This window comes from Corvus kubaryi, unplaced genomic scaffold (genome assembly GCF_017639235.1).
Source record: "Corvus kubaryi isolate FWS band 111438036 unplaced genomic scaffold, C.kubaryi_AGA036_p1.0 split3-73, whole genome shotgun sequence".
NCBI classification, from domain to species: domain Eukaryota; kingdom Metazoa; phylum Chordata; class Aves; order Passeriformes; family Corvidae; genus Corvus; species Corvus kubaryi.
This window is the reverse complement of record NW_024582091.1, coordinates 36,243,449-36,268,822: the sequence shown is the minus strand read 5'-3', so window position 1 is coordinate 36,268,822 and position 25,374 is coordinate 36,243,449. Positions and strand designations below refer to the sequence as shown.

Here is a 25,374-nt window from a genome sequence, read left to right as displayed (position 1 = left end):
TCAGTATGTGAACTTCGGAATTTTGGTAATTTTGTAAGAGAGTTGGTTTTGAGACCAAGATGAATTCTGGGCCATAAAATACTTAGCTTCTTATAGAAATTGTGATGACTAAATACATATATTAATTGCTTTTAATTGAATCAAACTGATTGATTTCCGAGACTCTCTAAGACCCCTAAGTAGTATTTTTTGATTTATCTAAACCTGGGAACGGTTCAGGCTCTGGAATGAGCTGGTGTATGAGTTTTCGGACAAGGTATTAAAACCATCCTATGAAGATTAGCCAAAATATAATGATCCACCTATGACAGCTGAACTTGTGATCTACAGAGGAAATAAAAAATGAGAGAAAGGAATGAAGTTTCAATGGCCATAAGCAAGAGTGAAGAGGTACGGAAAGAGGGCAAAGCTCCATTTTGCTGAACTCTTCCACATGAACTCACTACAACACTGAAGAACAGATTCCACAGAATGGCTTAAAGTTCATTCATGCCACATAAAATCTGAACATGCAGGGGCAAAGGTCTGCTAAAAAAAAATTAAGAAATGCTTTGAAAAATTTATTTGGAATCTCTCCCCAGTACAGGGTACCACAAGGAGACATTCACTGAATGTACTTGTCAAGAGATGACTCACTAGGACTGCAATAAAACACACACTGGGACAGGTGTGTCCAGGGCTTTACTTTCTTAGGTTTCTGCTGCTGCAAGGAGGAAGTGCAGTTCAGGTGTGGGGTGAAGTAGATTCCAGTTTCCTGACTTTAAAAGAGCTAAGAATATCTCTGGAGGTCTGCAAGGGATGACAAAGACAACTGCAGACTGGTACCTTCTGCTTTTCTTACTGCCTACTTGATGAAGGAACAAAAGAAAAAATCAACATCCCAGTGGATGGAAAAATTTCACTTATCTTTATTTTTTCTATTCACTCACCAGAGACCTTTCTCTGGGATTCTAAACAAAACCTCAAAGTCTTCCAGCTCCCATTCATGGCAAGTATCTATCCATGGAGGGAAGTCGGGGATCTACTCTGAATAGGAAAGCAACTGTTTTAGACCAGAAGAAGGTCTGAAAAACCCCTGTGTTAATTTAAAAACTGCTTTTGAGTCCATCTCTTGACACACATGGTTGTAGGCTGTCACCATCCATGTTAAGAGATCCAGACTCTCAGAGTGAATTAAAAGCCTGTGAAGCCCAGCTGACCAGCCTGCTTCCCAGACCACTGTCCCTGAGAGAGTCCATGCCTGTGCTTCTGACAGGTGAGCTGCCCACAGAGGGCACTCCCTAGGAAGAGGTCTCTCCCTTTTCTGACCAATTTCCAAATTATACTCCCTGGGTATATTGTGACAATACATGTGGTTGCCTGGTTGCCTTGGGAAGAGACATTCACCGACCAGAACATCTATCACAGTTCCAGCTCTATGAAGCTGCATTCTTTCAGGTAAATGAAGAATATTCTTCATTTGAACAAGTAACAGGGGCCTGTGGCCAAAAGGCTACTCAGGTATCTCAAGAGAACAGTCTCTTCTGGTCAGTTGAGGGCACCCACTGAAGGTGAATGAATATAGAGAACTTCAAGTGAAGAATGTGAAGCATGTATGTTCCTGTTGTGGAGATGACAGCAGACAGCTTTATATAGGTGGAAACCAAAAAGATGGCTACAGGACAAAGAACAGAATAGGTAGTTTGCAGTTCTCTCTCTCACTGAGTTTCACGGAAGGACTCTGGTGCCACAGGAAGTCAGTGCCACCTGGCTAACCTCTCTCTGATTAAAGCATGACTAACCCAAAGACCACATAGGCAGAAAATATCACACACAATAAACACTAATGCACAGCAAAGCCACTAAGTTAAAAACCAGGAATACCAGTGCTAACATTCCTTTGATTCTTACCTCTAAATCATTAAAAAATAAATGTGTGTCAGCAAGATTAAAAATCATTTCTTCCATTCGCAGTCCAAGGGTCACTGCCATGGGTGGATCCTTAAAAAACAAAAAACAAGGTTAACTAATTACATACCTCTAAGTTATATTAGAATTACTTTTAAAATTGCTGTATACAGGGGTTTTGAAACATTAACACTGTAAGAAATTTCTCTGAAATCCTTTCAGTATTAAGCTATTTTAATATAATGCTTATTAAGAAGACACTGCTGAACTTCTGTTTGTGAGAAAATTCAGGGAGCTGTGGATGTTGAAAAATCAAATATTTTGAAAGTCAAGCAATTTGCAACCTGTCTGAACTGGCAGGAAAAAAACAGGTGGCCATAAATATATATATATATGTATATATACATATATAAACATAAACAAGTATAGAGAAGATTGGAAACAGGGAAGGCACTTTTAATAAAAGATGTATATAGGAACATACACTCCTGTGGAAAGCTTATGTAAGTTGTCTTTTGCTACAGATCATCCCTTCATTGCTGATGAAACACAGGAATACTGTCCCTGGATAAGAGTCATTCAAAATGCTGCATTTGTTCATAGGTCATCTTTCACACTATCAAATTGCTCCACCTCAGCAAGACACCACAAATCTACCGATCTGCAACAACACTGTCTGAGAGCATTAAGTGTACAGAAAGGCAAGGTAATTAATTTAACTTCTCTAAGTTTGCTAGGAGAGAGGTAAAGCAGATTTGTGTTGCCTTACATTTAGTTTAAAATAATGGTCCCTGATGCTTTGCTGACACCTGGTACCTGGTTTGATTATTGCCATAATTATCTGCCTGATCTTGAGGGGTTCTAACGTTTTAATGCTTAACGTACTGCAGTGGACTTTCAATACACATGCGATCTTCTTCTCATCAAAATATGGAAAAAATATATATTTCATCATTTAAACTCTGACACCAGCAAGTTTTCAGAAATCCCTTCTTAAATACCTTGAGATTTAAAGTCTAAAAGTTTACCAGCATGTAGCAACAAAATCTTACAAAAACTCAAATGATCATTTGTTAGCATTAGGATCAAAGGCTTCCCAACCAGGATCAGGCAGTCACTACTCCAGGGCTTTGCAATGACAGAATAAAAGACGGCTTCTGCACTCAAGCACTTAATAACTAATGGTAAAATCTGAAACACTAACATTTTGACTCTTGCTCATGAAAAAGTCATACTTGAAGGGGAGAATAGTGTTCAAGAAGTTGTAATGATCCAAAGTTAGACCCAATTCTCTGGCCGTGAAAAGAAATATTTTTATGTTGACCCTTGAACTGGTCTAGGCTACCTTTCAGAAGCAAAAAAAAAATGCAGTGCCCAGGCAAAGAACTTCATCCATTCTGTCTTCTGTAGTAATGTTCACTGGATTTGAAAGTCACATGGCTGAAGGCAGCACCAAGTGCAAAGGTCAGTTTTCCGGGAGGGTGATTAAGGAGCACCATTAACAGATTAGCAAAACTCATGTTAGGCACTTAGAACACAAATCACAAAAATACCCTTGACTCAGGAGATTCCTCATCAAGCCATAATGCTTTTATCAAAACACCATCATATATAAACATGTGTTTGTCTCTTCTTTCTTTTGCATTTCTTTTCTGTGCACAGTAAAATTTATAAAAAATTGTAAGTTTTTTCACCGTAGATATGATATAACAGAGAGTATTTGTAATATGCTTTTTTACCTCAATCCTATGAACACTAAGGCATGTGCATAATTTTATGCACAGGTGGTAACTCATTATTATTTAAGTCATTCACTGGAGTTCTTCCAAAACTGGAATCTCTGACTTTTAATTCTCAGCCTCTTTTTACCCCTTCCTGGGTAGAAGCAGACTTGAATGTGGAAGTTTCCTATAATGTTTTCTGTTATAATCCAGTTCATTTTTACAGAAACTACGAACTATGAATGACAATTTTCTGCCTTGCCTAGTATAGTTGAAAGATGTAAATGTGAAAAAGCTCTTATGATTTTCTTATTAGTAGTAGTTTTGTAACCAATTATGCCTGATTATTACTATTAAAATTATATTTCCTATATTCCTGCTTTGGCAAAGTCATGAGAAGGATATTGCTAGGTACTGTATGTAAAATAAAATAAAGCAAAGCAAAGCAAAGCAAAGGGAATTAATTCCAACTTAGTATAAAATCAGTATGGGATCTCCCCATAACTTCTGCTAGGGAGAGTTGCTGGAATTGAATTCTCAAGATATTAACTTCCCTTCTTCCCTTAATAAATTGGCCAAAACTTTGCACTGCAACTGTTTAACAAGAATTAAATATCATGTTCCATCCAGCTCTTGCCATGTTAAGTTCTTTCCTTCACATACAAAAATAGTCAAGAAAGCAGATTTGTCAGGGTCTTGTGACTTTATAGTGTTTGCACAATATGGAGGAACATGACAATTATCATTTCAATGTCTTTCAGCCTGAAGCAGAAGTTACAGATTCAAGCGGCACAAAGAACTGAGTGTTGAAAAGAAAGCAAGAAACTTGCAGTTGATACAGATTTTAGCATAGCAAATTGAAAAACTTAGTAAGAGGTAGACTGAACTTCTGGAAAAATTGTATTTTGTGCTACTCTGCATAAGCGCACACAATAGAGTAAAAAATTATTTAAAAAAGAATCTGGACGTTTTCCCCAGATAATTCACAGAACAAAGAACAACTCTTTGGCCCACAGAGGTATGATGTTAGCCAGATATCATTAGTGTGCAGAAGAATCAAGACCAGCTACAACACTTCTGTACACCTAAATACAAATTACTTTAGTTATGTTAGGATGAAGGCACTAAACTGGAGCCAGACTGTCTGTCTGTGGACTTCTGTACCAGACTGGTCCATCCATCGGAATGCCTCCTGGCAGACTAGATAAAAATATCCTGGGAGGACCAATACTTCAATGTTTTGATCAAGAGAGATCAACTGGAATAAAGCCCCAAAAGCTCAGTGTCCATTAGTGGGAGAAATCTATTTAATACTCTCTTGGTATGTCAGGTTTCAGCACATGTTCGAAATCATTTCATTTCTTGGGAAAAAACTGCAAACACCAAAGTGACTTTAACAAAACCTCAGAAAACAAAGAGATGAATAGACTGTCAGGTAGATTCATTGTGACAGGAATTTGCATGCATGAAGCCTTAAAAATAAGCAAGAAAACAAGCAAAAATTTAAGAAGTGATTTTCAACGGGTGGCTGTCCTGAACAGACTTAAAACAAAACTGACCTCAGGAAAAAGTGGAAATGCTCAAATTAAATACCAATATTTTAACCTGAAGACACTTCCCTAAATTACGTATGTGGGATTCTCAGACTTAAGTTCAGCACTCACGCTCTCAAAGGGGACACTGTCCCAGGAGAGATTCATGTGGGTGGCAATGGAGGAAGAGAACACATCTCTTCTTAATAACCGTAGCTGGTGGCTGATGAAGGAAAACTCACGTACTCCATAGGGAGTCTCTGTTCCACGCTCTCTAGAAGGCAGTAGGAAAATCAACTCAGAGGTCTCAGACAAGGAGGGAGTGAATGGAGAGGACAACTGGAGGTGATGAGAGATACACTATTAACACAGGCGGACAAGAGAATATTTCTGCGTGAATTTGGGAATGTCATCATGGATGTTAATGGTGACAAAGTTTTTCTGTTTAATGACCAGACAAGCAGACAGCGAGCAGTAAAAAGCTTCTGAGCCCTTTCCAAAGAAGTGCACAAGGTTAATGAGGCTTCCCTGACAACTTTCTGTCATTCTCAGTGCTATAAAAAATGGCAAAATATGATCATCAAGTGTGGATTTGTTTTGATTTTTCCACTTGGAAATCAAATTCTCCCTCTTCTAAGCTCACAGAGGAATTGTATTCTTTTTTTAAACAGTTGCACTGTGAGTCACAGCATTTATCTGGGAATCCTTGCCCTCTGGATTGACCTGGGAGAAATGAATGAAATATAAATGCTTGGAGCTAGAGAAAACTCCAGCTTAATCATCCTTTAACCAGCAAGAATAACTGGAATGCAATGGAATAAAGAATACACACTGTTCACAGGGAATAAGAATGTATCTCATAAACTTTTAAGAGATGATGACATCTGCTAACATGTGTCCTGTCACATCAACAAATGGTCTCTTAAGAGCTCAGCATTGTAGAAAACCGTATCTGTCAACTGGTGCTCAGCTGCAAAAACTGTCATCATCCACACAAGTCACAGTATCACAGCTCCAATGCCAATGTTCGCGATTGGCTACTGCCGTAAGTAATTAAAAATAGAAGTGTACTGGTTTTATGAAGTACAAAGCAGATGAGTAAATGAGCTGAAAAATGAGAGGTGATCTTACTGCTGGGAGGCAGCACGGCTTCCCTGAGACAGTTGTACTGTAGTTTTTATTCTCTTTCATTGTTAGCCCAATAAAATAACCAATACACCAAAAGCCAGAGGGAAACAGTCACAGGTAGAAAACAGCAAGGCATGGAATATTCTTCTGTGAAAGCTTTGTATTTTAAATGTAGAAGTGATACTCTGGCCAACCTCTGGCCAAATCTCTCCCAGTTCAGTCGGGCTTAAAGCTATACTCTACTGGTGCCCAGATAAGCAGCAGCAATTTGCCCCCTTTTTAAATGAGATACTTACAGCTGCGTCCTTCAGCAAAACACTAATTTTAACATGGTTATTATAAAATTTTGACATCAAATAATTATCATACCATGAAAAGTGCTGAACAAGTATATACCAAATAGAGTGTCCATTCTCAACTTCATAAATCCTCAGGCATAACTCAGAAATCTGCTCTTCGCTTGACAAATACACAACCTGAAACTTGCCTACTGGATCCCGGCCTGCCAAATAATCTCTGCCAATGAAAGCCCTAATTGCCTAAGGAGATGCTGGTTTGACTTTCCTTTTTCTCTTCTACTCCAACCACTTGTTAAACTGTAGAAATCTTTTGCAAGTGTTTATTTCTGGATACAACAGCAGCTCTCAAGTGCTCCTGCAGTCACATGTGGATCCCTATGCCAGGCTATGGATCTATATATGCTATATATATGGAGCTATATATGCTGCACCTCCTCTCACGGCATCCCTGTGCAGCCTGAACTACAGCAGAATAGAGAGATTAAAAGACTAATTTATGATTTTTTTTTCACCTCGTACTGAAATAAACAGCAAAAAGAGCTGGTGAAAATGAGGAATGAAAGTTTGCATGTCAATGAGTAGATGGGAATATCCTTGCCTGTCTGTATATTCCCACTAGCTCTGATCTCAGCATCTCACTCTTTCTAAGTATGAAATGAGGACACTTGGTATAAGAAGTTGCCTTCCCTTAAAGCAATGTTTGCATTAAAAACACACTATTCTCACTTAGAAAATTTAAATACGCGAGAAGGGAAAAATTCTGCTTGTCCTGAAAGGGTTTTTTTTGGTGTGAATTCTTTTCTTTGTGAGTTACCTGATTATGTTATACAAAATGAGCTCATGAAATATATATGGAAGAACATGCTGTGCACAGCTGAGCATCTTGTGACATTAGACGCCTTTACTTTTCAAAATCAGGTAGCCAATCACCACAGATAAATAATTTAGTATTGCCACTCTTTTACACCAGCCTGTTTCCTTTTCCATTGTTAGGCAACAATTTTATATCACCTTTCCAGGATAAACAGCTCTCTCAATAATTTTGAAAGACCTATGTGCTAACAAGACTTCTGCTGACAACCTCACAATTCTTGGAGTATTTACTCTCATAGCAACCCAATTCTGGTAAAAATCCAATCTTCAGTCTGGATTAAGACCTTCTATACAGATGGAAATCATACACAGAAAAGATAAGGATCATATGTACTGAACATGTCATGTATCAGAGACTGAGTGAAGTCTATCTGTGGGACATTTCTCTTCTCCCATTTCTAACCTCTTAGGCACTTAGGCTCAGACATATCCCACCTTAAATTTAGACAACACTGCAATTACATGCAAAAGATAAAATTCTATGTAAATATGGCAATGGCAGCCACTGCAACAAGGAAAAAGTCTACTATTTTTATTCTACAGGGTCTGGAAATGAACACCTTTCCCTACTTGTGTGAATGCCGCCTATCAGTACCAAAAAAATAAAAACAAAAAAAAACCCCAAGAAAAACCTAACCAACCAACCAAACAAAACCCCCCCCAAAAACCCCAACCCCCCCCAAAACAAAACAAAACAAAAAAAGAACAAAAAAAGGATTTTACTTTCAGAATTCCACAACTCCGCATCTTTTGCACCATAGATATCCATGACATTAGTTTGCTGATGTTGATCTCAGCAGTGTAACTACATTAATTTCACTAAACCTTGAGATACTTTTGGTTTATATAAGACTTTATCTGCTGTCAGTACTACTGTTTGTTAATATGCCATTACTAATATACCAAGAGGAATTAAATTTCTGTTGCTGTTTACAAGACATTTTTCAAAGTTATCCACAGATGTTTTGTGAGCTACAAATGAGCTCTGATTTTTAAAACTATGTGTTACAGTTGGTTTAGGAAACATCCTAAGGGCACAAACAAAAAAGGATGAAAGGAATGACTTTATCACTGTGACAATTCAGCAAGTCCTGTGGTTGTCTGTGGGCTCAAAGTGATGCAAAAGTTTGTGTGCAGTTAGGTTTCTCCCTTGTTTTGATAACTATTAGTTGGAAAGGGTTCTGGCAAAGTCACTGTTGTTGCAATGTCTGAAAAACAGCAGAAGAGGATTTTTTGACAGAGAACTGAAATGTGCACAGATCTGGCACTGTGAAGCTGCAAAGCAAAGAAGGCTTTACAAGACATGAGTAACTATCCTTATCTTAGCATTCCAGAAATTCAGATTTGCACTTGGCCTGTGACTTTTCCCATTAACTTTCTTTATTAGTAGCCACAAAAGGTTGATCACATGGAAGACTGGCCGTTTCTGGTTGTAATCCACAGGTTCTGGCTTCGGACATTTCTAACCCACTGGTAGGGGAGGGGGTTGTGAAAAGCATTTCTGTGATGTATTGTTTCTCGCATCCTTTTCTCAAGCATCTGATTCTGGCTGGAATAATGATGCTGAAAACATGCTAAACAAGCCCCTTATCTGACACAGTATGGACATGACTATGTTCTTAAAAAGAAATACCCTTGCATTAATTTCACTTGAATAGAACAAACAGCACAGAGAAAAGTATATATGTACATACTAACATCTCCCTTGTCCATTTTCCTCCTTCCACATATTTGCTTTGATTTTTTGTTTTATCCAGGCCTTAACTCTACCTCTCCCATCAGTCTGCTCCTGTTGTTACACACCAGACCCTTCTCACCTTGTCCAAGCAGCCATTCCCCAGACTCCCAATACCAGCCTGGCAGGCTCCCAGAGTTCCTGCTCCTGCTCCTCCAGTCTGCCACTGCCTCTCTTTGCCTCCCTCACTCTTCTTCCTGCTCTCCCACTCATTGCTCTGTGACCTGAACTCCTTTTGGACTCACCGGAGGGGAGAGGATGCTTAAAACTACTTGGGAGAGGGTTTCACTCCCCAGCATTACTCAGCCCAGAGCCAGCCAAGGGAATCAAAAATTCAGTGAAAAAGGTGGGGAGTCAAAGAACAACATCTGCAGCTGGCATTGAAATAAGTCAGACTCTTACTCATCCTATTCATAAATTTCCCGGTAAATTCACCCACCAGCCCAGTTTCTTATTTCTTCCTTTACTCTTCCAGATACTGTCAGTTATTTCCATTTGTGCACTTCATCTATTATCTCCCTGCAATGTCTCTTCCAACTCACGTCAGGAACCTCATCCTTGTTCCTCTATAAATTCTCCTCTCATTTGCAGCATCTGCTTCAGCCCTGCCTCATCTACTGTGCTTAGGGTCTGTGTCTCATTTCTCTCCTTGACTTCTTCATATTAACCCTCTGAAAATGGGGTTTACTGTACACTTTAACTTCACCCAAGCCATAAAGAAAACAGAGGTGAAAAACTTGTACATAGTCAGGCCAGATAGCTGTGGTGAATTGACACAAAATTCACAGCTCACATACCTTGCCATACTTCTGTGCATACGATCCTGTAAGCAGCGAATGAAAAACTATGATTGTTTCATCCAAATCCCAAACAAATACACGCTGAAAACAGAATTGGGGAAAATATTATTGAACAAATAACATCACAGTCCCACCACCACACCACCCAGGGAGGTTAAAAGTAAACTGAGTCTTAAAAGGTTAGCCAAGTACTTATTAACTGAGCAGGTTTTTTCTGAAATCATCAATAAGAGTGTATCATGCACCGTTAAAAGTCAAAAGGCAGTAACTTTTTAACTCTTCAATGATTTCTTACTTGTTCTCTAAAAAGCTTTTCACAAAAGCTCTGTAACGCAGATTTCAGAAACATGATGGGGGTCAGACATAATTGTTAAGGATAAACTACTTTCAGATGCTTCTCTGTGAGTCTTATTGATTCAAGATTCTTCTTTATTTCTACTGATTAACTAAAATCTAGAATTCAGATAATACTGTAGGATGAAACAGATTATTTTAATTCAGTTTCATACATTCGATTTCACTCATTTTCATTTTCACTGGTAAATAATAAACTGGACTGTTCAGTGACGGCAGAGCAGTGGGGCACGCCAGGGCTGCTGGCTCGCCGCGTTGCTCTGGTGGCAGCAGGGGACACACGGCACTGGCAGGCAGCACAGCACGTCCCTGGTGCCAGAGCTGGAGGGTCACACACACGCACAGGCACTCTGCTTCCTCCTCCTGCTCCTGCCGCCGCAAGGCGCTGCACGGCTGACATGGGAGCGACACCACTATAACTACTGTGTTGCTAAGAGGTCACCTGTGCTTGAAATTGTCATCCCATAGGTTAGGCAGATGTATTTCTTCGCTAAGGGACTGATCTTGCACATACTTAAGCACAGCCACAACTTCACAGAGGTAAGCTGCCTCATTTATATCCACTGATATAACATACAAGCACAAGCACAAATAGGTGCCTAAATATTCAAAAGGCTATGGCCAGAGGATCCTGCATATTTACACTGCATCCATAAATACATGCAATTAAGCTGAGCGATCTACTTGAGGTTTCCTATTCAAAAAACTACAAGAAAATGTGACAATTTTGAATACAGATTTGTGGTTCTATTGCATGAGAAACTGTCAGGCACATAATCTAAGAGCTAAAAAACACAAGACTGAATTTCTACCTTTCTGCCTAATTTTGTCATGCAGAACAGTAAAGTCTCATTGTACATCTATATTAAAACAGCTACTACTCTCTGTTACATTCAGTTAGTGACACTGAGTCCATGATGTCTTCTAAAGTGCTTTAAGCTATTTTCACAGCTGCAGCATTCAGAATTTACACTTCCTTAGAAGAAACCTCCACGTTGATGTTCATCAATTACCGCAGACATACCTCCAAGTCACTGTCCGGAGGGGGTGATGGATTGTTCTTCCGCCCTCTACCCCGAGACTTTGACCCAGAACTCCTACATGTTCTCTCATCAAGATCTTTGATTGGCGTGGAGGGGCTCTGCACTGTGTCAAACTCCCCTGTAAAGTCAATCATTCATGTCAAAATTAGTGCTGGATTTCTAAATAATTAACTTTTTTTTCTCAAAGTTCAACACATCTGTATGCAAACTCGATGGCAAGAGACATGTACAAAACTTGTATAAAAAGAATGATAATGTGGCTTGTCTTATCTAGATGGAATCAGCAGATGCCATGTGCACTTTTGACTTTACCAACGAAACACTATAAACCTTACCAGAGTAAGTGAAAGATTCAAATGACACATATGCATGTGCATATACACAAAAACACACAAGCCCAGGCAAAATATCCGTATCTCCAAGGAAGATATATTTTAGAGGTCATGCTAATGGTTTCTCAAAACACGAAGTGCTGTTTAATTAAAGTAGTTAATTTCCCATGTTTTCAGTTCAGCTAGACTTATTTCCAAGGCCTGCTTTACGTTTACCAGAACACACTTTGGCACTCGTCCATGCCCCAGAACATCTAGGCAGCTCCCAGCTTCATCTCCTCCACCCATGCCACCTGCACTTTAGCAAAGTTCACTTTTTTTCTTCACCTTACCTCAGCCCATAAATTGCCAGAGGAAAGCCTTAATATTAAACGCAATATTCCAGTTAGTACCTAAAAGAGGATGAAGTTGTATTTACTGTGTTCTGATCATCTTTCTCCAAGTGTGAAGATTGTGGGCTGTCACAGAGATGTGCCGGAAGGGTCTTTGATCTGGTATGGCATAGCTGGTCTTAGCCACACTCCAGCCTATCCCTGACTTAGCCATTTAACTTGTTTTCCCTCTGGTCATATCAAAGGGCTTTAGAGGTGACCATAAACCAGTAGCTGTGTACTTCCGTGACTGAGAGAAGTAAGTATCTCCTGGGGGGATGGTGTGGAACTTCTCTTTACAAATTACTTTAATGCAACAGCTCAATATATGGAAAATATAACTTTCTTCACAACACAGTGCCCTTTCAAAACTTCTAGCAGCAAATGCAGTTTGGCTAGGTTCCCAAGTGCTAAATGACAAAAAACGCTCCTTCATCATTTATCCTGTTAATAATGATTAGATTTTTCTCCACTAAAGGAGGAAAGGGTACAGCTTTGATCTGACATCTACTACAGATTTTGATTCAAGGGAGTCCTTGAGCTGCCTGTAATTGAGCATTTCTGGGCCACTGGTAATATTTGTTAAAAGTGCTTATGATGGCACATCTACAGAATAAATTAACATTTGGTACAAACGTTTCCCAAAAGTCATCTGTGATGCATCTGATTTTGAGCTGAAATCTGACTTTTTTTTCCATTTTTATTAAAAAGCATCACTGAGTGTCCAGCAGATGAAGGAGTTCAATTTTTCTGCTCTGTTCTGAATTTGCAAGACCACATCTGGAAAAATGCGTAGTTTTGGGTCCCCAAGTAGAAGGGAGATATTGTCAAACTGGAGTCAGTCCAGGTGAGGGTCACCATGACAGTTAAGGGGACTGAGCATGTAGTAAAAGAGGTTAAGTGACTTTTCACAGAGGTATGCAGAGAAAGGACAAGCCACACAGACAGAAATCCCTACAGAATGGAGAGAGAGAGAGTTCTTGTTGACTAATCATTTCTATTCCCAGCATGGTGTTGATCTCAGCAAGGTCACTGCAAGCAGTGAAGCAATCAATAAGGATCACATTATCTTAGCTCCTTCCTCATAAGAACAGGAAAATGTACTTTGGTAATGTGTAACTGTACAAGAAGCATCCAAATCAGAACCCTTGTGCAGCAAAAACATACAACGGCTTTCAAAGAAGTTCTGAGTGGGCAAGAGTTCTGTACAAAAACACAGTCTCCTAGATTTTTCTGACTGAGTGGAAAAAAATGTCCCAAACCAAACCCCCAGAAACAAAAAGGCAAAAACTAAGTAAGTGAAGATGAATGCTTACATTCTTACCATAAAAGTCTTCTTATTTATAGCATTTTAACACATTACAACAAAATCAAAACTCATTTCTGCAATAATATACTAAAACATCTGCTCTCAATGACTGTGTTTATTCTAATCTACCAAAAATAAAATTAAAAAAAAAAAAAACCTGGTCTAAATCTGCTCTGAAAGTACCCAACAACTTGAAGTAAATAACTCAGATTTTCATTTAGCATTAGCCATGACCTGGTGCTCCAGTCTTCTGCTTGGGTCAATGCTGTTCACAATTGCATAATTATCTATTAATCAGTACTGTAACTAATCACTGTTCCTTGTAAAATCTAGATATTTAAAGCCAACTTTATTTCATTACGTTAATCTCTAAATCCGAATGAGCAGCTGTCTCTTGCTTGAAAGCAAGGTATGCATCTATTTTAGAACTGCAGAAGTCCGTAGTGCTTGTTTTTTTAAACAACTGTAGGCCTAATTGCTTGATTTGCTTTTTACTAACAACAGTCTAAAGGAGAAACTACACTTTTCTTATCCTCTGTTTGCTTTAGAAATGAGGTGAATGCTGATTAAATGAAAATTGATTAAAAATTCAGCCCTGTAACATAAAAGGATGTGAGAAATTCTAGTACCAAAGAGTATTGAAAACATTAACATCATGAAGAACTCCTACTGCAGCCCATATTAGACAGAAATTTTTATTACAATGTTTGAATTTTTTTAGCTTGTTCAATATTCAACACATGCCTAATAAATATACCTCATAGCCTTATCCCACCGGGACCATGAGCAGCACCAGTGATCCAAGAAAACAGTAAGAAAATGTTAAAACCAGAATATGGAATGACAGCTTTATCACAGATGTTCTTACACATACTCATACATTTGTCCAATATGAAAACTTTCACGCTGTGGAGACCTTGCTGCAGCTCCAGTTAGAGGACAGGGAATTACAGCACCATGTTACAAAGGGAATTACAGCACTCTGTTACAAATGGAGGTGGTCTTTCATATCCAGGACATTGTTTCCCACCTCTAGTTCGATGATGTGAACATCCTCTCCTCCTTGTTAAAACACAGTTCTACGACTTAAGCAGGAGAAAAGAGTTTATGCAGTCTGAATATAAACCTAATGCCATCTCCCAGAGAAGCTACAAAGGGTGACCTCTTTGTGGGTACCAAATTAAACTTTGCTGCATCCCAGTAACGGAATGGGAGCTAATATCCTATGGCAATTCACCTCCCCTAACCCTGGATATATGATAGCAAGGTGCCTTCACATGAAGTTTTATCCAGGCCCATATCCTCTGCTAGAGTTTTATTTGCCCTAAATTAAATGTACTCATGTATTCAACAAATACACTCAAGTGTACTTTTCTCCTGAGACCTCATCTCCCAGTCCATCTGAGTTATCCCTATTTGAGATGAAGTGCTCTAGGAGATACCTTTTTGTCTCAGAAATACTCTGTGGTAACAAGTGCATTTTGAAAAATCTTAATATAAGGCAGGCACAATGCAAGCTCAGAAGAGAAGTCCCTGGTTTAAGGAACTGAGCATTACACAGATGTGGAATGGACGAATTTTTGAGCCCCTTCATAATTTCCTTATGGATTGACTTTTGTTACACATTCTTACCAGAGAAGCCAGAAGACATCTTCAACATTACAAACCTGCTTTTTTTCCTGACTTCTAGTGTGTTATTGTTTGCCGTGACTAGCAGAAAGAGTAAAGTCTATTTCAGTTTTCATCTCATTTTTTTCATACAGTCAATAAATAAAACTGTAGCTGGTATTAGCTCTTGATGTGATGGGGCTTTATTATGAAAATGAGAAATCCTATATATATGAGGAGTACTAGAGGCTTTGATTACATATTTGAATTAAGAGCTAGTGGAGATGGTAGAAGAATGAAGTGCCTTGTTGTGCTTAGTCTTAAGGTTTTGTTGGAGTAAGTCTTGTAAGAACTTGTTTGACAGCAAGTGAACACAGTGAGTGCTAAAGATCTGCAGTATGATCTATGATATCTGAAATGATCTCCAAGACACTGCCCCTCACCAGTGGAAATTTATTTTTACAGTGACACAGAAGGGCACAGGCATGTCACGTATTCACAAAGTGGGTGTTTCACTCTCAGCAGAGGGTCGCATGATCACTGCAACACTTCACAGAAATAAGGAGCAGATGAGGGCGGATTTGTTAAGTTCAGATGCACAACCTACTTAACAAGAGAACAAGTTCATATGCTTAAACAATCCACAACCAAGAAAAATCTTTACCGTTCCACAGATGTGAAGCCTTCAATACTTTCTCTACCTGTTCAAACTACTTAAGATTCCTTTTCTTTTGCCAGTTCTATTCAATACTAATGGTACTTGTAATACATGATACATTTACACAGCATTTCTAGGAAACACAGATACCTAGGGGAGAGACAACATGGAAACTGTCTGATTTTCTCAAATAAGAATATGAAGGAATAACAAAGCAGCAAGGAAAAGTACACAGGACATACACAGTTATCAAAACATAACTTGTAACTTGAGTACACTCCATACTCTTCTAAAAATTCTTTATGTATGATTCGTGTCTGTTATAGATATCCTCCACCTGATGAAATTTCACCTGATTTCACATTACCTGTAGGTTCTTCTTCCTAAATTTACATTCTGAGACTACTGAATAATGTTACACTTTTCATCAAAAATCAAAGCAATATGTATCTCCCCATCGCCATTCCATATCATATCCATATCCATATCCATACCACATCATACCCCACCCCAAACACACACAACACAGCACACTGTTACACTTTAAAAATCAGCCTGAGGAAAACATTTATGTAGGAAAAATTTCAACCAATTTAATTAAAATTCCAGTGTTTTTTAGCAAATTTAAGCAGTTTATATTATGTATGAGTCCTTGCTTATACTTTTCTACACAGTTACTTTTCCTTTGTACAAATTCATTACAATAATACCTTAGTCTTTCTACTGTATTTTTCAGTAAGATGGTGCAGTTGTTAGGAAGATTTATGCAATAAGCTAATTTTGTGACTAAAGCATAAATTCCTCCCCTATTCAGAGCCTAATCCAAAAGCCAGTTTGTTAGTCTTTTAAGAAATGCTCACGGTCTGCGGGCAAGGCAGACACTGCCCATGCTGGCTGAGTGAAGCCAGTGCCCCTGAAAGAGACTGCTCTAAGGGTGCTAAAGAAAAGTGAAGAACTGCCACTACCCTCCAGAGGGGTCCTAGGAATACAAGTAACAGGCTGCTGTGCTGTGGTGGCTGTGCACAAGAGGGCAGGGCTGGGCAGGCAAAGGGAGCCTCCTCATGTGTCTTAATAATGCTCTTGCAAATTCGACTACTTCAACACAATTTTTTTTTTTGGTGCTAATAACCAATTTGTCTATTCTTGGTTACTTAAATTAGTGAATTAGCAAGCATGGCTTGTACATATTGGAATAAAGCCCATGTGCTCTTGCTAGCATGGCTGGGGTATAATGAAATTAAAAATGCTATTTTGTTTTAAATTCTTTACAGCAATACTTCAGAATTCGTAGGTGGAAACAGGAATGCTCCACTGCCAGTGATACTGACAACCATCTCAGTCTGCAAAAAGCTTTATTTAATTAGCAAATAAACTGGACAGGTTTCCTAACTAAACAGTAAAAAAGCTTATTTTGGGTGGTTTACATGATAAAATTTTCTGAAAGGCACGAGATTAAAATATCAATATTCAAACAAGCCATTCAATCAATGCAAGTTGGATATGGAAATCCTGTCTTTATACAAGTAGAGAATAAAGTACAAAAATTGTTTTCACCTGAATGTAGATCTGTACCTGGTTGACTAGTCAAGCCAGGGAGAGAGTCCTGTAACTGGTAGGTTGATGATGATGAAGTGCCATCAGCCGTGTTGTTTGAGGTCATATATGCACCATATGTTGATGCTGAGTAATACTGTGCATACTGATTTTGGCCAAAAGCTGTGTATGATGGATAATCCTGAAACAGCAGATGCAGCAGAGCACTCAATTAAACACAGTAATGAGTGAATTTTTTCCCATTAAATATTTCTACATATACAATCATACAATTTTTACCAGTGTTTTGAAGTCTTGGTTTAGCTTTTTTTTTACTTTAATAATACTCAGTGTTTTTTATTTTAAAGATATTTACTAAAAGACTACAGGGAAGCTGCTGAATTATTTAAGTGCTAAAATATGTAACTAGGGTTCCAGTAGGATTTTGATCATTTTCCACAGAAAATAGCATTGAACCACAGTGAGTCTCATTCAACATAACAGATCTAAATTAAAAAAACATGCTATCACTGGAGCTATAGAAGTCCTTTTGTAACTGGCAAATAGATATGGTAATATTCATACCTGTTGTGAACTACTGAAGCTTGTAGAATTTGAAACAGAATTGTTTGAATAAATAGTGGATGATGGTGTAAAACTAGAACCTAAAATTAAAAAATACAATTAACTGTGAGAACTTGTTTGTGAATCAAAATAAAATTCTAATTAGAATATTCCATTTTAAGATCAGACAAATCAGAAAAAAACCCCAACTTTTATTTTCTGTTAGAAGTATGAAATAGTGTAATGAAACTTTAAAAGAAATGAAATGCTACTTCCATGCATACAGGCATACATTCCTCTTCACACCATGCAAGGAAGAGATCAGCAGTAAGTCATCTCACCAATTTAGATAACATTTTTCAGTCTATTGCAGTCTCACCCCTCCTCAAGTACTGTTTTTCTCTTTTGCCTTCATTTCTAACACTTTAGTGTTACATTTGAGAAACAAAAACCTTTTCAAAAGACTGCATCTGTGTGTTTTCAATCAATCTGTAATGAGGCATGTCCTTGTTTGCAACATAAATCGGATGATTCATATTGCAGTTTGTAATATGCAGAAGATTAAACATTGTATAAGAAGCCTAAAAATTATCCAAATACAACAGGTTATGGATGACCAGAGGGTAATAAATGAATTATTAACAAATGGTAAATGAAAGAATAAATATCAATTAAGGAGAAGTTCTAAAAAATTATGTTGATCCAAAGAGAAAGAAGTATCAAATTATGTCATACTCAGAAACATGAAAACAAGGAAAAGAGACTTGTATATGTTAGTAAAGACAATGAATGCTTCCACTCCTGCCATGTGATTTCACTCCACTACAAAATCCAAAGGAAGGTGCAAATAGGGACTGCATTCCATGACCAGATCTAAAATAACAGATGATCAAGATGAATACACATAAGCTTATCAGTACTGGAAAGAAATACTTAGCTTTGAATTTTAGAGGTGGCTACTCACCTGGCATCTGGTAAGAGTAGGGTGTTTGGCCTGGCTGTGGGGTGGAAAACCCTGGGCTGTAACTGAGGCACCCGCTCTGCAGGGGAGATTGGGTCTGTGAGAGCCCACTTTCTGTCTTGATGCCTGGCAACACTACACCCAAATCTGTATAAGAAATTAATTTTCAACTGATTCTTTAAAATATTTTGTTACAGTTGGGAAAACAAAAGAGAAAGCAAAAAAAAAAAAAAACATTCCAGTCAGCATTGCTTTTAGTTCTACATAAAGTGAAGTAATAAGTGGTCAAATACCGTAAGTGGGTAAGCTGTAGGGCTGTCCTGTCTGTGAGTAGGCTGTATAGACCGCTGGTTGTTGCATTCCTGAATACTGGGTTTGTCCGGCATAGGCAGACATTGTTTGAGCTGCTGGTGTAGAAAGAATGTGTGGATAGGGCCTAAATATCAGGAAAAATAGCATTACTGTGGCAACAAATACTTTGTATGTTGATTCAAGCAATAAAGTAAAGAAAAAGGTTTAAAGATGTCCAAAGGCAGTTCATTATTCTGCCAACTGCTCCTCTTCTGGGATTTGTTCCATCCCCCACTGAAATAAGCTGAAAAACACTCTGTCCCACATTCCCCAAGGCACAGTGAATATCTTATGCTGTCCCACCATTATTTAATTCTTAATCTACTGTGTCCACTTTTAGGTGGGCTGTGCCACTGCTGCGTGTCTCTATACGATCTCTTTCAGCCGAGATCAGCCATTAGAAAAGCCTCCATGCTTTTTTAATCCAGTGGAGGGAAACTTGGATTACAAGGATAAAGGAAACACAGAGGTGAATGTTGAAGCTAGTACATTATGTCATCTGTATAGGTTCTGCTTCAACAGACATGCAGCCTCTAGCTTCAATGGGAGATGGATCCTACCCATTGAGAGCAGCACAAAAAAATACAACAGTACTTTGGTAACCAGATGGGCTTTAAATGTTCGGAAAATATGGGCTAGGGAAATAGAATGGAAATAAAAATGGTCTTTTATTTATGAATACTGAGGTTTTATAGAGAGATTGAATAAAATCAAATTTAAAATTTTTGCCCTCCAGAGTTGCAAAAATATACAAAGAAACATTTTTCTTGGATTGTTTTGTAAGTCAAATAAGACTTTATGGACCAAGAGTTGAATAAACACATTCTGCAGAATTACGCTAAATGAAACCTGGCCATTAAAAGCCATGACAAAATTTCAGGTTCTAATTTTTTTTAAATTTTTTTTCTTTCTAATTAATTCAGTACAGTTGGCAGCATTTACTATCAGAAAAGGATTACTCATTAATTTAGATGCCAAAAAATTGTAAGAGTAGATTAAAAATTCTATTAAACCTTGTAATGTATTTGGCCAAAAGTATCTAATTTAGTTTGCCAAAACCTGGTTTAAGTGGAAAGAGAGCTCTTACTTCAAGCGCCTACTTTCTGTATTAATAAATTTTGGCTACCATTATATGAATGCAAATTTGCTAAAAAAACTTGAAAGAGCGTAATTGGCTCTTGAATCTTTAGATTTAATATTTTCTCTGTATCAAAGTCACACCAATAGCTGTATCAAATACACAGAAACAAGCAGGTGGCATACTGGAATCAAGAACTCTTGTGCACAACACTGATCATAGGACAAACAAATTGATAGGCTGCCAACTGCAGCAGTTTCATACAACACCTTTGGTGTTCCTTCCTAAAGTTCCCACTCCTGGATTCATGTGATTGCCCAAGAGTCAGTCCCCCCCCCTGCCTCCCCCCCCCCAAAAAAAAAAAAGAAATGTGAAGAAGTTTTCTATTCCTAACAAAAACCGTTGGCTTAAAAATAATAAGATTAAAAGCTAATCCAATTTATTTGATTTTTAAACCTTATGATATTGGAGAGGGACAAGGAAAGGGTGGTTCACGATTGTGGAATGTTTGGAAGCATTTGGCAATGCTGGCTGTGGAAGGGTCAGGGGCAGGGTTACCCCCCAGTATGCAACTTGTGCATGCAATTGTGATTTCTATATATAAACTGACTTCTTCGAAATATATCTGTATGTATTCCCTGCGTATGCTGTTAACATTCTGATGTCTGAGAACACAATAGTCTGATTATTTTACTTCTGTTGTGTGCTGATATTCAAGGGTATTTCTTGTGCAGCAATATTGCACAAAGCAGGATCTTACTCTGCAGACACATGATGAAAAAAAGTTGGAGAGAGAGTCAGTACCAGAGTCAGTACTGCGGCTTAAGAATTTTCCTTTTTCTCTGTTTCTCCTGCTGAACACTTGTTTGCAACATACCACAAAACTGCCCACAGCCAAGGTCTATAAAAGACTAGAAGAGGTGCAGACACTAACTTGGAGGGATATATCTGTGGAGAGTACTGGTGCGCTGATCTGGGACTGTAGCCACTACTTGTTATTACTGCAAAACAGAAAACAAGAGTACAGCAGTTAGAAACACCATGAGACCTACACAGCCAAACAGTGTGAACTACTGCAGCAACACTAACAGAGAAGCCTACTGAAATGGACAACTTTTCAAGGAAGCAGATGTCACCTGAACTGCAACATCTTAATACAAAAATTTAAAATTTTAAAAACTCCCAAATCATTCATGGTTGTGCAGAACTCTTTAGTTAGCATGGGTGTGTCATGCTTTCTCAACATGACTAACACATTTTTGAGTATACTGTAGAGGCATGTGTTTCATGCATCAGCTGTGATCCACACACTGTCGATCTTTCAAATTTGCAAGTTGTTTTAAAAGGGGTAGTTAAAAAGAATCTTGTGATTTAACATACGGTATTTCATGGAATTGAAATAACATACACATACCTTTATAGTCTCACATTAACAAGTTCAATTTTAATACTGGATTGCAAAAACATGTTTTATATGGTTGTGACTAAATTTAGTTAGCTTAGGTGATGGAAGATACTGGATTGAGCACTAGAAAGCAACTACCATTCTTTATAAACAGGCCAATTAGCACATATCCCCTAACAACAGCATTTTTATTTTATAGGATGCATAAACAGTCCTGTTCAGTAGCCATCCAAATTGTGTATATCTATACTATTCACAGCTGCATTCTTCCAAGAAAGCTAACAGAACAATAGTCATAACCCATTAAAATTTCATCCAGAAGCAGTGCTCACACTGGATTAATTCCAAGTGTTTGGAAGTTTCCCTTTCCTTTAGCCATCTGTCTTGACTAAGACAGATGTATTCCAAATATATGTACTCTAAAGTGTTGAACCAATCCCTTCAGAGCAAATCCATACTGGGCAAACATACAGAGTGTCTTTATTAGGCCATCTGCTGTTCATTCACTTTTCAAAAGATTAAAGTAGTACACAATGAAGCACTGGAATTTCTTTAGTCTAATCAATCATAGTTGTACTTCAAAGTGTACCCTCTTCCTGAGTTATTCGTAATGGTAGTAGAAATGAACATTCAGGATTTTATAAGTGACAAATAGGTTTAGGTTCCTAACTATTTTATGAAACATGATATATTTCTACATCCAGCCCTAATTAACGTCTCTCAGATCTATTGCTTTGAACATATGCAGAACTTCATATTTTTAAAGCTAGTTTAAATGCATTTAGAATGTGTAGGACTTAAAAGGAAAATACAGTAGAGGAAAAACAATTAACTTCTTTTTAAAATGTGCAGTTAAGTATGGCTTGAAAGTAAAGAAGAATTGGATAACAACTTTTAAAACATGTGCCATTAGATTTAATAAAAGAGTTGCTGTTTGAAAAGATATTGAGGGTTTGCCTATGATGGAAATCTGCTAAATTTCATTTTGTGTGGATATTGTTTTTGAGGGTTTTTTTGAGAATGCCTTTCTGTGGTTTGAGCTCAACCCACAGAGCAATCTGGTATGTGTGCAGGCAGCTATTCCCAGAGTCAGACAAACCTATAGCTGTTTCTATCAGCATAACTGGTCCATAGAACTCTAAAGAATGCTCTTGGTTATTTAAGGCTCGGTGAGTAATTAGTCTTCCCTGTTGTAGCTCTGTGACCTTTCTAAAGACAAGCAATAGCAGCAGAGTGACCTTGGTGGTTCTCAGGGAAAGGAACTTTTGTCATCCATTATCGGCTTATTGGATCATTTTTGCCATACTGCTTCACTTTTTGTCTGATCATTTGCTGGATGAGAGCTCACTTAATTAATCAGTTTGGTTAAAGCACGTTTACCATGCCACCCCACCTTATGGAAACTACAAAAAAACTAATTCCTATTCATTTAAATTACTTTAAATTATCAAAATTCATTTTAAATCAAAATAACTTATCAAAACCTAATAATTTTCAGCAAAAACTCTCCTGACTGCTTTATTATTCTTTCCGCATATACCTTATTTTTAAAATTCAGACAAGAAAATACAATGTTTTTGGAATGTGTCTGGTTTTAAATTTCCTTGCTTTTTTCCCCAATTTTCCCTGATGATACTATCAGTTGTAAGGAAGAGAAAGAGGAAAGACTAAAAAATCTGTTCTTTTCACTGTTTCTCTGTAGCTTGTCCCTGCAATTTGTGCACTACATTGTAGACTGTGAGATGTTTGAGAAACACAGGGTGTAAGGCCTACCATAAGAGTATGACCACACCTGTATCTCATAGATGAGACTGCTCATTCTAGGGGTTATAGAGCTTTAACAGCTTTGGCTGCTGGATAGCCTCCTAACTTCTCCCTTCTCTGAGGACTGTTGGCAGTGAGGGAGATGGTGGAGACAGGTTGCTATGGGTTTTATAACTGCAGCACTTTATATACCCATTTCAATGAATGGGGCTAAATGCTCTTTTGTGTTGCTTACGTTAAAAAAAATCAAATTTGTTTATTCTCAAAAAAACTCAAATATTCCTAAGGCTTCTCTACTTGAATTTACCAGAGGAATGCCCTTCAGGGCAGGTATAAGACCCTTGATCTCTTCAGTCCCCATTAACATTGTTTCAGAGAAGGGACAAGCCGACAGCGAGCTCTTCCCAGTTACTCTCCTAGTTCAACTGGCCAAGGTGGTTGTGGAGGGTTTAAATGACCATTAACTGTTTTAATAGCATGTGTTGGGTTCAGTATACTAATATGGGCTGGAGTTTTGTAATTTTTCATTACACATCTGGAAAATTCTGTGCAAAAAGGTTAGGTTAAAAGGACCTCATTTAAGTAACATCAAAATCTCTATGCACAAGGGAACCAAATGTAGGTTAAGCAGCAGTGACATTCCCTAACGTCACCTTTATAGCCTTCAGAAATTGTTTTCTTTATCTATAAACTGTATTCTATATCCTGTGTGTAATAAATACTAAGTAAAAACAATGAGAACATGAAATACCTCTCGCACTACTCCATTCAAATGATAAAATAGTTCTCAAATTAATCCACTATTGTAAGCAATATATACACAGTATTACAGCACATCAGCTGCAACAAATTCACAGTGGATAAAAATCTCAGTTCAGGGCTGCGCACCTCTTCCAATCCTGTGAATGCCCACCCCAGTGGGAGTGCGCTGCAGAATCACAGAGCTGCAAACTGAGTACACCGATACTAATTACCAACTATTCTTCTTTAAAGAAAAAGGAGGAGGAAGGGGGGTGCAAACATGACTCCTCACCCGGCTAACCCATGCCCAGAGGCACAGGGTCTCCCAGGGGCAGCTCTGCAGCACAGGGGAACCGGAGCCCTGAGCATGAGCTATAACACATGGGCTGCAGCCCTGAACAGGATCCTGCCTGATCGCAGCAGCCAGGGAACTGCCACTCTAAATTCAAGAGATCTACGTGCTTTATCTTTTCAGGTTTTCAATCAACAGTTCACAGAATCACAGTTTTCTGTGAAGTCTAATCTGTCTCTCCTGCCCTATATCTCACACAATCTGTTTGACCATCACTTACAGATGGTCATTAGGGACAAAGATGACTACTTTACACCCCACAGGGCTTGTTGAGCCTTCTGCTCAGCTCCAGGACAGGTCATGTGTTTTGACTGCCCTTAGAGCATGGAAATCAATTTTAATGGGTAGAGTGTTTGAAGGAGAGGATTTCTGCATTGCAGTCTCTCAAATGTGTCTCAGCACCAGGAATTATCTTTTCATCCATGTCTCATTTCATAAAATAAAGGGAAGTGCTGGCATCATGACGTTGTCCTAGTTGGGAGTAACACACATATGTACCTCATTTTCAGGAAAACACAGACTGTTCAGTGTTGGGCTTTGTTATGCATTTTTTCAGTTGCAGGTGGCTCATTTGAAATGACATCTGTCTACTGCTGAGCATTTACTGTCTTTGGCAACCCACTAAACTTCCCAGCTAACCAATTAGGTTAAAAATCTCAGAGAAGTCCCACTTTTGTTGAGTTTTTACTGCGCTTTAGTACTTCTCCCACAAAACTAGACTTAACCAAATTGCCTGATTTGGGAGTACGAGTAAAAGGCAAACGTGGAAGTAATGTATTCAATCTTTAAGAAAGGCTGAGTGCTTTATCAGGGCAGCTCTGCGTCTCGCTCTGGTGATGAAGACTGCACATCACCCAGACAGGCAGACTATTGATTTCCCGCTGAGAATGACTGTACTCATTTAATGCTTGAGTTTCTGCACTAAACTGAGAATCAGGTTCATATTTCTTTTGAGCATGCAGGTGGCTAACAGGC

General features: G+C 38.3%; 1 protein-coding gene across 11 annotated transcripts in view; it reads right to left on the bottom strand.

Annotated features, from left to right (window-relative positions):
- EYA4 (EYA transcriptional coactivator and phosphatase 4) overlaps positions 1 to 25,374 on the bottom strand; it is a 140,773-nt gene that overhangs the window by 12,619 nt on the left and 102,780 nt on the right. For 5 of the 11 annotated variants that reach the window (XM_042017010.1, XM_042017008.1, XM_042017014.1 and 2 more), the window contains 8 exons: positions 21,072 to 21,138; positions 19,002 to 19,144; positions 18,712 to 18,855; positions 17,769 to 17,848; positions 17,223 to 17,385; positions 11,354 to 11,490; positions 9,973 to 10,056; positions 1,891 to 1,980 (listed from right to left, as the gene is read on the bottom strand). In XM_042017010.1, the coding sequence (XP_041872944.1) occupies positions 1,891 to 1,980; positions 9,973 to 10,056; positions 11,354 to 11,490; positions 17,223 to 17,385; positions 17,769 to 17,848; positions 18,712 to 18,855; positions 19,002 to 19,144; positions 21,072 to 21,138 (908 nt within the window). Of the gene's footprint in view, positions 1 to 1,890; positions 1,981 to 9,972; positions 10,057 to 11,353; positions 11,491 to 17,204; positions 17,386 to 17,768; positions 17,849 to 18,711; positions 18,856 to 19,001; positions 19,145 to 21,071; positions 21,139 to 25,374 lie in introns of all 11 variants that reach the window. The other 6 variants (XM_042017006.1, XM_042017013.1, XM_042017012.1 and 3 more) reach the window with 2 other exon arrangements.